This window comes from Anser anser, assembly GCF_964211835.1.
Source record: "Anser anser genome assembly, chromosome: 13".
NCBI lineage: Eukaryota > Metazoa > Chordata > Aves > Anseriformes > Anatidae > Anser > Anser anser.
In genome coordinates this window covers 13,483,867-13,495,682 of record NC_139734.1, presented here as the reverse complement: position 1 = coordinate 13,495,682, position 11,816 = coordinate 13,483,867, and the positions used below count along the sequence as shown (strand labels likewise).

Here is an 11,816-nt window from a genome sequence, read left to right as displayed (position 1 = left end):
AATATTTAGGCTTCTGTTGCACCTACCAAAATCTTTGTATCCACGCCCATTTCTATTCAGGTAGAGCAAACTCCATGAGCAAGAAACCTCTGAGGCCAGGCTGGCAGCAGAATCACCTCCTGCCCCGGAGGCATCCCAGCTTCTGGGAGCGTGGGCAGTGGGTGCCAGGATCACCAGGGAGAGGGATCTGTTAAGGCAGCTCACCCTCAGCCAGGGCCACCTGCAGAAGAGGGGAGGCTGGTTGTCCTGTGCCACCAGACCGACTGCAACTGCGCCCATGAATAAAATGCAACACGCAGGGCGAGGCGAAGACACAACGCGCTGGTTCCCTAGAAGCCAACAGACCTCACACGGAAATTAGAGCAAAACTGTTTAATAAAATATCACTTCAACAAGCATTTACATACAATATATAAAAAGACTTTAAAAGCCTAGTGTGTTTTAAACCTTCCCGTACTGGTACAGATGCCAGAAGTTGTTGAAACGAGACCAAAAGGAGCAAGTGTGTTGGGGAGTGTGGGGGGGAACACCTCATCTTGGCACCTGCAGCAATGAAAATGCATTCCCACAGAGCATCAAACCTTCCAGTGTGGGCACGCAGCGTCAAACAGTGCCAGCTGTGAGCCCGACACTGGCACAGCAGAAAGATTTGCCAGATGCTGATGTCCTTGTCCACTCCCTGCCTGTGCTCACACCAAACTCAACATGAATTTGTCTCAACCACTCGCTTCCTGCAGGAACTGAGACGTTCTGGCTCCCTCTCCGGGCCATTCCTCTCCATAGCAGCAAGTCGGGACCCTGTGGAGCAGAATCCAGTGCACCCCTCCCTGCAAAGGGCAGAAAGCGACTTATCTGAGCTTGAAAAACAGCCCTAAGGTCTGCTCAGGATTTACTCTGAACTTTGCCGTTGGGTAAGATTTGTGATGCACCTCGGTAGAAGCTGGGTTATGCAGCACACCGGGCAGAGGGGAAGCAATGCTGTTTCCCTACCGGAACAAGAGATACTCTGCAATACAAATGTATTAATTCAGCCACATCCAGCTGTGTAGGGTTACTAAAAAAAGAAAACGCTTTTGTCACTCCACTCCCAGACACCGATTTATCAAGGACCTATTTGCTGCATCGCATCACTCCTGCAGCCCTTGATGGCTTTCCTAAAAGTCATCGTTAAAAGGATGTGAGCCCAGCTGCTCCTTTATTCTCCCTGGTAGGACAGGAGCAAAGACACCAACTTAAGTTTCCTGATTACCTGCAGCCTCTATTCATCTCCAGAAGGTGAAAAACCTCAGCTAAATCTAAGTGTTGCCATGCTGACACTTCAATCAGAAGTGAAACAAAACGAACAAGTGCCTGTGCTCAGCCCAAAACCTCTGGTGGCAGAACCCCCAGCTCCAGCCCTTCCAGCAGCTCTTTGAGGAAGGATCCCCCCTGTACCCATACCGAGAGCCAACAGTCTATGTTCAGAACGGCATCACACGACACGGGAGATGGGGTGCAGCTGCTGACCGCTGTGTCCTGGGCACCCACGTGCATCACCATTCTCTATCACGTTCCCCATGAAAGGTGGGCTTCACATCAACGTTCTGGGCACGAACACCTGCGTGTACCTGCTGGAGGACGTCACCCTACACCGTGCAAGTCCCCACGCTCTGCAAAGTGCTAATGCCAACCAAGCACAGCCAGTGCAGAACACCTCTAAGATATTTTTTTTTTTAAACTTTTTTTTTTTCATTTTTCTTGTAGGTTAGAGTTCTGCTCTGCACACAACTGCACCGGGCCAGACCTCCCACGAACACCTGAGCTCTGCATCTGGGCTGCCTCATTACCTGCAGAAGAAGGGCTACAGCCGTTGGAAATAAGCAAGGGGATTAAGCAAGCACGTTGTGTTTTTTTTTTGTGGAAATGGTAAAGTCGAAGAAGAAACAAAACCAAGGCAAAGAGCTTGGAAACGATCTACTCCTACAAGGGCACACCCATGTTTTCCCCACCCTTTTTGTTATTTACAGTACCCTGTTTTTGTATGCAGAGTGACAGATAAGCAGGCAGGCTGAGCTGCTCCGCATAGCATCTTCGTAACCACAGCCTCAGGTTGGGGGAGAAACAAACGGGAGTTGTTGCCAAATACATCCAAAGGATTCTGCGAGTCCCAGGAGCTGCTGCAGGAAGGCAGCCGGTCCCCTGACCACGGCAGCCACCAGGGTGCAGACAGATGCTGGAAGCACTGAAGAGTCCAGCTGCTTAAAGAGATCAGGGGGCTGGAGTTTGTACCCTGCAGCAACAGGTAGGGGACTGTGCTCGAAGTAGTTCTAACCAGGTTTCACCTTCTCTTTCCTCCCCAGACACACCACAACGGAGCTGGCCACGGGGATCCTGGACCAGCACAACGGGCCCTGAACACTTGCCACCTACAATCCCGTCCCACGTGGCTGTAAGAGCACCACCAACTCCAAGGTGGCCAGAGAAGGCCCCGGCAGGCTTACAAACACCACGCTGAGCCCCAAGGTGCTTTGCGGAGAGCGGCACAGCTGAAACGCCGCCCGCGGCAGGCAGGCTGACACGGACAGGGCGAGCGCCCCGCGAGCCTGCTCACCACGAGAGCGCCTCAGCACAAGGCCGACAGCCAGCAAGCAAGAAAGGAGCTCTACTTTCAGAACGCAGGATAAGGAGAGAGTCCGGAGCCACCCGTGGTGCTCAGTTTCCATCTGCAGTGCCAGAGCTGCACTTCCAGTAAGGGCTATAAATAACAGCAGGCGAGGAGCCAAACAGCCACCCACGTGCAGGGCAGGGGGAGGGCAGAACCCCCACCGCCACACACAGCATGAACGTGCTCCTTACCCACACAGCCCAAGCTGCCCCCGACACCTCTGCAGCCACTCCAGGACATGCAGGAATATCTGCATTTCACACCCAGCTCTGCACAGAGGGAGGCACAGGCTTTCCAGGCACCGGAGCAGGGAAAGTGCAAGCTAAATAGCAGTCAACGGCTGGCAGCTGTTGTACACATGTACTGGCAGACAAATGCACAGGTCCTGCACACCTGAAAAGAAGCATGTTTAAGAGATTTCTCTGCCACTACACGTTTATGAGGCTGCAAGTCATCTGAGAACTTGGGACAGGGTGTATTTGGAGGGGAAAGAAATCACAATGATGCATTGGGAGTCAAAAATTTCAGGCCAGTCCCAGCACCCAGACAGCCCAGACAGGTAAAAGCTGGAAGTCTGGAGCAGCGTTGTAAGAAATAAGGGCTGGAACCTGTGAGCAGGGGGCTGAGCCTGTTGGAAACATCCACTAACTTTTACGTTAAAGGGAACAGAAAGGAGAGGAGGGCAAGGGAGGCTGGGCACGAAGGGAGAGTCAACTGTAGTTCCTAGGAAGCCATTCCAAGCAGAAATCCTCCAGCAAACCCTCCAGTCAGGATAACGTTCTTCTTCAGAAATATGATCACCTAAGCATGGGAGAGAAGAGGCGAGAGTGTTCTCCAACAACAGCAGCCACTCACCCACCCTCCCCACAGTAAGGCACCTCTCGGGCTGTTCTTTTAGGTGGGCAACACTGGGAGAGCGGCCACTGCTCAGCACCAGCTCAGCATCCTCCCTAACGGCCTCCCTGCTGTATCCGTGGCACCTGAACTGTGAAACAATCCCAGTGCAGCCCGGATCCTCTGACGGGTGCTGTGCAGCTGAGCCTGACAGAAGGGCTGCCGATGGCACATGTGAGTCAGATCATGCTATGGCAGAGCCCGGAATAACCAGGCCACTGTGCCGCCAGACCTGCTTAGCTCTGCTTCCCAGCCTGCAGAGATGCTTCTCGAGCTCCCCACAATCCCAGCACGTTTTCTTCCAACCCCAAGGACTTTGCCACAACAAATGGTGAGTAGGCGTCACGCCTAGAAGACGCCCTATCTGCCTCAAATTCGTGTAGGTAGCTTTGCTTTTACACAAGCGCTCCCTCCTCGTATTTGCATGGTGGAGGATCCACAGGAGCGCAGAATTCAATCCTGTTTCCTGCCGTGCCTCCAGCAGGGCACCTGCTCACACCCTGGAAGAACTGGCTCACCTCATCCACTCTGCTTTTCACTTCTGGAGACATTTTGTTACCGCTGCTGTGAAACTTCAGCTGCTGCTTGGCTTTGTTCACATCCCGTTCTACTAGCTTCCAGTCCACTTTGATGTAGCCCGTGTGGTTTGCGATCTGGAACGTCGAGGGGTGGAAAGAAAGCTCCTGGAGTGAAATCCCGGCTAAAGAGAATCCCGTGCCCACCCACCCCTTCCCTGACCAACGCCGCCCCCACACCCTGGACCAGCAGGCTGAGAGAAGATGAGCACGGAAGCTCAGAAACCGGACAAAGCCCCATCCCCGTGGTTACGTTTGTCCTGCAACATCTGCCTCCCGCAGTAATCCTCTAACAGAAGGGCACGCACTGCAGCTTAGCTGTGTCAGCCTCTCCAGCGTAAAGCTGCCCCCCCCTTCCCCCTCACAACTGCCATGCACATCGCTGGGGCGCTCCGCAGCTCTCCTGCTGCTGCGGGTGGACGCTGCTATTAATAGCCTGTTCCTCCCTGAGTATTTCATCTGGTCAGGATGATTCAACGGGGTGAAACTCTCCCTGCTCAGAGCGAGCCTTTGGCTTTCAGCAGAACGAGTGGAACCAGAAGAGTGAGAACGAGTCACACGAGATAGAGCGCCTTGGGAGCAAACCACCAAAGACTGCTGCGTGAGGTCTGAGAGCTTTCTGCCTCCTGCAGGATACACAGACTCGATTTCAGCATCTGAGAGGCCTAACTACAGCAGCCAGCTTTGACCAGCCCCTCCTGCAGCAGCAGCGCAGATCACCGCGGCCGAAGCTTACTTCCACTTCACTCAGGTGCCTCTGCAGCAACGGCACCCGCGTGCCTTGGCCTGGCCTTTGTCAGCCAGCCCCAAGCAGACAGCACCTTTCAGCGATCCTGAAGCTTATGCTCCTGCTCTGCTGCTACTAAAGCAGGGAGGAAATTTATTCAGGGATTTGAATTGGCCCTCCAAGACGTCAGCAGCAACCCCCCCACAAAACTTTAACAAGCCTTTGCAGACCGACAAGACTTGATCAGCCCTGGCTATTAAGAGCTGAGAAGCACCCCTGAGGTGATCTACGGTGTTTCTACGATGTTCTAACGTGACTCCATGAGCAGCATTTGAGCACGTCTCCAGTTCTAACACGCTTTATTTACGCTGCCTGTGGACGTGGGGCATTGACCTGTGCCAGGGAACATACGCCCATGGCATCCGCAGGCACACAGGGCCTCTGGCAGAGCAGGGAGCTGACCCCACATGTCCCAACAAGTAAGGAGCGCTAAGACAGCCCTTCCTCCCCACCAACAGCGTTCTCGCAAAGCCTGGCCCGCTCTTCGTACACACCTGAAGCAGGAAGAAGCCACCTCCCACTGCCGTTGCTGCCAGCTTTCCAACTTTCTGGAAGATGAAGCCAGTGCACCTGCAAATCAACCAGGATCCAGTGAGGAGAACGCGACACCAAGCACACACATCACGCATCCTACAGACAGGCCTGCCTTCGGTGCTGATTGCTTGGGGCTTGGAGACAGGCTGGCTGACAGCAGAAGGCCACACGCAAGCGGAGAAAAAGAAGGAGAATTTGTGCCTGGCCAGACGTGACACTTTGCAGCTCTTTACTTCTCACTACGGCATTTCAGGCTTTCACAGCTTTGATTCTTATCTCTTCAGCATCGTGTTCTCCCGAAAGCGTAGTCGGAAACACGTGGTTTAACCAAAATCAGCACGTGATTTCGGTGGGATACATTTTTTTTTTTTAATCATCATCTCCAGAAGGAGATTCGGCAGCACACCCGCTGTCCCCCCACGGAGGAGCGCGGGAGGCCGGTCACAGGGCTGGCTTCCTCGCGGCCCAAACCAGCGGCGCTTTTCCTTCTCGTTCCTGCTGCGGGCACGCAGGAGCGCCCTGAAGCCGTGCCGCCCCCCTGGCAGGGCTGACGCTTTCCCGGCACGAAGGACACCCACGGCAGCCACCGGCCAGCACCGGCCCCGGCTCAGCCCCGCGGCAGGGGGCTGGCGTTGGCTGTCAGCAAACGGCCCGCGGCCGGGGCTGGGGCCGGGGCTGGGGCCGGCCCCGGGAGGGCCCCCCCCCCGCCTGCCTCCCCCCGGTGCCCGGTGCCGGTGCCGCTCACCAGCCGGTGACGCCGCCGATGACGAGCTGCGTGGCCACGTTGTACTTCTCCGCGCTCGACCCCGAGCCGGGCGCGAACACCCTGCGCCACCACGGCCGGCTCTTGGCGTACTCGGACAGCTCCAGCACGGTGAACGCGTCCTCCGGCCGGCCTGCGGGCACCCAACACACCGCGCGCCGTCACCGACCGGGCCCGACCGGACCGGGCCGGCCCCGACCCTCGCCCCCCCCCCACACCCCGGCCCCGCCGTCGCCATGGCGACGCGCCCGCCCCGCGCCCCGCCGCCCACCTCCGCCCGCCGCAGCCATCTTCCCGCTCCGCCCGCCACTGCGCCTGCGCGCGGCCCCGCCCCAGCGCGGCCCGCCCCGCGCCGTGGCCCCGCCCCTCGGGAGGCGCCGGGGGCTGAGGGGGGGGCCCGGGGCGCCTCAGCGTGAGGTGCGGAGGGCGGGGTGCGCAGCCCCGTGCACGCCCCCGGTGCCCGTGTGGGTGGGATGCCGGCCGGCTTTCGCTCTTAATAAGCACGTGGAGAAGGAAACAGCGCTCTCTGAACGTTTATTTGCTCTCTGCCGAGCGTAACCCCCCTGTGTTTGCTCTGCCGAGCGCCAAAGCACCGTGGCGTCAGTCAGGATCTCCCCTCACCGAGCCCCCCGCCGTCCCCGCCGAGGGCAGCTCCCGCGGGCGCAGCGTGGCGACGGCCCGTTGGTGACCCAGTAATCAGATGTAGCTGTTAGCGGGACGGTCAGACAGATCCTACACCGGCTACTGGGCGGCCAACGGCACCGTGTCTCCGGCCTCGGCTCCGGGCAGGGCTGGCGGCGAGCGGAGCGGCTTCCCCTGGGAAAACGAGATGTGGCGGCCGGGTCCCGGCGTGGCTGGGACGTGGTGGGCTCCCAGCCCTGGCACCGGGCGGGGTTGTCCTCGTGCCTTCCCCCTGCCTGGTGCCAGCTGGGTCAGCCCCACACGCGGGGTCCCAGGGCGCCCGCAGCTCCAGCCGCATGGCCCCATCCTTCCCGGCACACGTGCACCATCCTGCGGGCGCTCGGCTTCCTCCCGCGGCGGGGCAGGGGCTGTGCTGCCGGGGGCCGGGGGCCGCCGTGTTCCTGCTCGGTACGGAGGGTGTTAAGGGGCTGGGGGGCAGCTGCAGAGCCCAGCACCGGCACCTGAGCACCCCGCGAGCCATCGGGGCTCCCCACAAGTTACCAGCCCCGTTTGGCTCAGGGGGTGCAAGCCCCAAAAGTCTTTCCCCATCTCAAATGCTTCCCACCCCTCCCAGTGACCACCTCCCAGCCAGCGTGGCCGGTGACCCCCCTGCTCGCCAGCCCACGTGGGCTCTGCAGCGGCCATGTGCAGCAGCACCGGGCAATAACGCACCCAGCAAACCCATCTGCTCCCAGCAATTCCCCCCAAAATGCGCTGACCCACTGAGAGAGGCACTGTACCTGGCCGTCTCCACCAGATGCCAGGGTCCCCCGCCGAAAGCACATGTCCCCAGCACACCGGGACATGGGGAGCTCCCAGGCTGCTACCCCGGTGGCTCGGGGTGACGTCCAGGTGCCTTCAGCCTCGTGGTCCCGGTTCACACGCTCTGCAGAGGCTGTGATGGAGCCTCTGCTTTTAGTACGGCGAGAAGCAACGCCTGAATTCCCCTTCCCCTGGCTGGGACATCCGCGCTGGTGTCACGCAGACGCACAGGGACAGCCCCGGCACCGCGGCCGGCCGGGGCACGCTGCAGCTCTCAGATAGGAAATTTGCAGCTCAGCCCCGTCAAAGCAAGAGCGCGGGGATTTTCAGCGGGGTTTCTCTCTCTGCCCATGCCTCTCTCTCTCTTCTCATTTTCTGGAAATGAAACCAACCATGGGCTCCAGCTTTTCGTGCCACTCGGTTGCTTTGGGTGGGGGCTACAGCCCTTCTCCTTTCCCCAGATGCTAGGGGGACTTTTCAGCTCTGCCCCAGCCTCCCTGACTTCCACACCGCAGAGGAAGGGGCTTTGTTATCCCTCCGGCCAGCAGCTGGGGTCTCTGGTTGCAGATGGGAGCTGAGCAGCCTGGGCACAGCAGAGCATTGTGCCGAGCCGCAGCGAGCCCCGGCCGCCCCTCGGTCCATCCCTCCTGCGGAGAAGTGCTGGTTTGGGTGCCGCCAGCCCGGAGCGCAGCAAATGGCACCGAAGTGGCCGCCTGGGCGATGCAGACATTCTCCTTCCCACTCGCCACTGTAGTCCAGGTGACCAAGTCCTGTTGCTCCCTGCATCAGTTTCTCCATCTGTAAAAGGCAAATGACAATCGCTGGATGCACAACAATCTGCTCATTCAGCTCTTGCGTGTTTTCTACCTCTTTGGCCAGCACCTTGCCCTGGTCCATCTCGCCCGACAACCCCTCCATCTCGCGGGGCTGCTCCCTCTGCCGTTGCTGCCCGGCCAGCAGACACCCTGCCAGCCCCAAGAGATGGGGCTGGTGCTGGGGACACCCATGGGTGCTGGGTGCGGTGGCATCCCCTGGCTCAGGGCAGCATCCCAGCGATGGGGGCCAGCAGGGCAGGGGGGTTCGGGATCTGCGGGAGCTCGCCACAGCTCCGTGCGTCGGCTTCTTCTCTGTGAAAATCGAGGGAGGATTTTTCTGGGACAGTGCTTCCCTTACCCAGCCATCCCCGTGGAGCGACGCTAAATTCCTGTTGTTAAATTTAGCCCTTTTTGTGGCTCGCCAGGAGCTGTGCTGGTGCGGGGATGCCCAAGTTGAGCAACGCTAAGCGCTGGGGGACGGGGAGGAAGGGCAGCGCCGGGCCCTTCCCCGTGCCCTGAGCACAGCAGTTGTGGGGCAGAGCCACGTCCCGGGGCGGAGGGGACGTGTGCCTGAATCTCAGCAGCCCTGGGGGTTTGGGGCTTATTCCAGGAGCCTCCTGTTTTGGCAGCTGGGTTGTGGCAGCTGGGCTGAGCCAGGCATCAAAAACCGGACAACCCAGGGGGAACGTGAACCCTTCTCCAGGCTGACCCAGCAGCGACAAGCTGCACAGCAATTGCTCTGAGCTTAATTTAATCAGCCAAGGGTAATTAGGTGACTTATGAAGGACTTGTGTGCCTGGAGACTGCTCTGGTTTTCCCTGGGCTGCTCTGAAACGAGGAGCTGAGCTCCCTCAGCAGCATCCCTGCAAGGGCATCGGGAGCACCCTCCAGCCATGACCCCCCCAAGTCGCAGCCCCCCGGCTCCCCCAGGTGCAGCCCCAGGGGTGCCTGTAGTCGGGAGCGTGGCCGTTGCGCTCCCGCAGCCTGAGTCATTCAGAGACACCTCCAGCGTGAGAAACGAGAGAGAAAGGAGAAACGCTGCGCTGACCCACTTATGCAGGGAAGGGAGAGGGGAGGACAGCTGGCTGCTTTTTCAGACCTGCTCCACGGTGGCATTTCTGCTCCGGGGCCATGCCGAGGGTGCTCAGAGCTGGATTTGCTGCGGTTTCTGCCCCCGGCACCGCTGGGCTGCTGCTGCCTGGGCTCCCGCAGCCGCAGGTCGGGTGCTCTGGGCGCTGCACGGGGCTCTGGCCCCTCATTTGGGGGGTACCCTGTGAGCCCACATGGCATTGACCAGCCCCGGGCACGTCCGTGGAAGAGCGGGGACGCGTCTCGCCAGCCCTCGGGCAGGCAGGTCCTGGCAGGACGTGGGCAGCAGCGGGAGATGCTGCGGCCTGAATGCAGTGGTACAAGGGGCCGTGCCCCGTCCCTCTGCCAGCTCGCCACCACCGGTGGCACGGCCGTGTCCCAGTGCCCTCTGCCCACGTGAGTGCTGGGAAGGGTGCGCACCCGGGGGCGGCCGCTGCTTCTGAGCCACGCTGTATTCCCGAGAAGCCGCCGTGAGTCACTCTTGCTCTCTCTCTCGCGCACACACACATGCACATAAAAAGTCCCAGGAGAGATTAGACACTGTTCGCTCTGTTCTGAGTCATTCTTACCCGCCCCAGCCCGGTGTCGAGCCGAGAAGTGCACGATGCAGGGAAACAACCCGTGTTTTCTGCTTGCACGTGGGTCCTTGGCTTGCACCAGGCAGGTTTCTCCAGGGCTTTCGGGGGCAGCAGCCTGTCCCGGCTTCCCCATCCCGTCTGCGCTGACAGATCTGTCTGCTGGGGAGGTTTGGGGATGGCTGGATGTGCCCGAGCTGTGCCTCGGGCGGGATGGGGATGCCGCTGCCTCCTTTGAAAGCGCAGCCAGCACCTGGCCCAGCCCAGCCTCGTGCGTGGTGCTGACGCGTGGCAATGGCATTCGTGTGGCTCCGCGGAGCTCTCGGAAATGCCAAGGCTGCCGGCGGCAGGGCCGCTCCTTGCATCGGCCAGCTGGTTCCTAGCAGCTCCTTGACTCGTGCCCCTCAATTACTCGCAGCAAATAAACGGCCTGTTTGCTCTCAGACAAACCCTTCTGGGGCTTTGCCTGCAGACCACGTAAGACGCTCGTCAGCAGTGGAGCTGCCGATGCTGCCCCGTTGGCCAGGGCCACGTGTGCTCCTGCTGGGGCACAGCGGCTCTGGCTTGGGGTGTGCTGGGGGTGCTGCGCTCCCTGCAGGCACCCGGCTGTCCCCAGCCTCGTGCTGCTCTCGCTGCCTGCACAAAGTTGCCCACTCCGTGCAGCGAGCACCAGGACCTGGGCAACCTCACCACGCGCCCTCCGGTCTCCCACCTGGACACCCCTTCCCACAGCTGTCAATATCCTGATCATATCATTTTTTTATCTGCACCCTCGGGTTAGACCCCGTCTCTCCATTTACTCTTAAGTCCCTAGGACAGGAACCTGGAAGCTACCTCCTGGTAGCTGGAAATGGTTAAACCCAGCAATTTACCAGCACCTGCCTGTGTCAAAAACTTTAATTTCTGGCTGCATCTGGGCTCTTGGCACCGCAGCCCCCAAGGGAAGCTTTGCTCTACTCCCCTCTGTGATCCCGGGATGTTGCTGTCCCCAGTGCCCGGAGTGTCCCTTCCTGTCCCTGACCCCAACCCGCACTCTGCCTTCTTCGTGGTAGCTTTGTCTGCATGGGGACATTTTCCCCGTCTGCCTGTTTCTGGAAGAAACACCTTTCCCAGCCTTTCCGGGTGAGCGCAGTCCAGCGACACCGGGAGATTCCCAAGCGGGCTGACTGGAACAAAGTCACGTCCGTGCGGCGGGGGAAGCGCTGCCAGAAGCACAGCCGGATCTGCCGTCTGCCCCGGACCCGAGGGTGACCCCTTCCCCTCCAGCTCTGAACAATGCCCTCGACATGTCACTGCACGGAGCAGCGTGGCAGCTGCCCCGTGCCAGCAGGGCTCCCAGCGCTGTTGTGTCCCCGTCAGCAGCCGCGGGATGGCTGCGTGCAGGCGGTGACCATGGCTCGGACAGATGGATCGGAAGGGTTTGTCACGGGAAGCGACAGCGGCGGCCTCTCCCCACTCTAAAACACGGCCGGGGGCCAGGTGCAAAGCACCCAGGGCATCCCCGCCTGTGACACACCGCTTGTTTTGTCCCACAACGCTGGCCGGGCTGTTGCTCATCTTCCTTGCGGAGAAAAGGAGTCCCGGGCTGGGCAGGGAGCCAGCCACTGGCTCGTGAGCTTGAGGAATCGTGTTCCTCGCTGGCTTTTCAGCTCTCGGGGAGCGCTTCCCACCCCAGCCACATCAGCCAGCCCCTGGTG

At 59.9% G+C, this 11,816-nt stretch overlaps 2 protein-coding genes across 2 annotated transcripts in view; one reads left to right on the top strand and one right to left on the bottom strand.

Moving 5' to 3' along the window:
* Positions 1 to 357: 357 nt before the first annotated feature.
* FUNDC2 (FUN14 domain containing 2) lies at positions 358 to 6,614 on the bottom strand. The gene is made up of 5 exons (XM_083797879.1): positions 6,469 to 6,614; positions 6,180 to 6,330; positions 5,395 to 5,470; positions 4,057 to 4,191; positions 358 to 3,445 (listed from the first exon to the last, which is right to left on the bottom strand). The coding sequence occupies exons 1-5, from the start codon at positions 6,485 to 6,487 to the stop codon at positions 3,368 to 3,370; spliced, it is 459 nt and encodes a 152-aa protein (XP_083654005.1). The 5' UTR covers positions 6,488 to 6,614; the 3' UTR covers positions 358 to 3,367.
* Positions 6,615 to 7,234: 620 nt separating this feature from the next.
* Positions 7,235 to 11,816, top strand: part of MPP1 (MAGUK p55 scaffold protein 1) — a 48,719-nt gene continuing 44,137 nt past the window's right edge. Inside the window, exon 1 of the mRNA XM_083797871.1 lies at positions 7,235 to 7,238. The gene's annotated coding sequence lies outside the window, so the exon portion shown is untranslated. The remainder of the gene's footprint in view (positions 7,239 to 11,816) is intronic.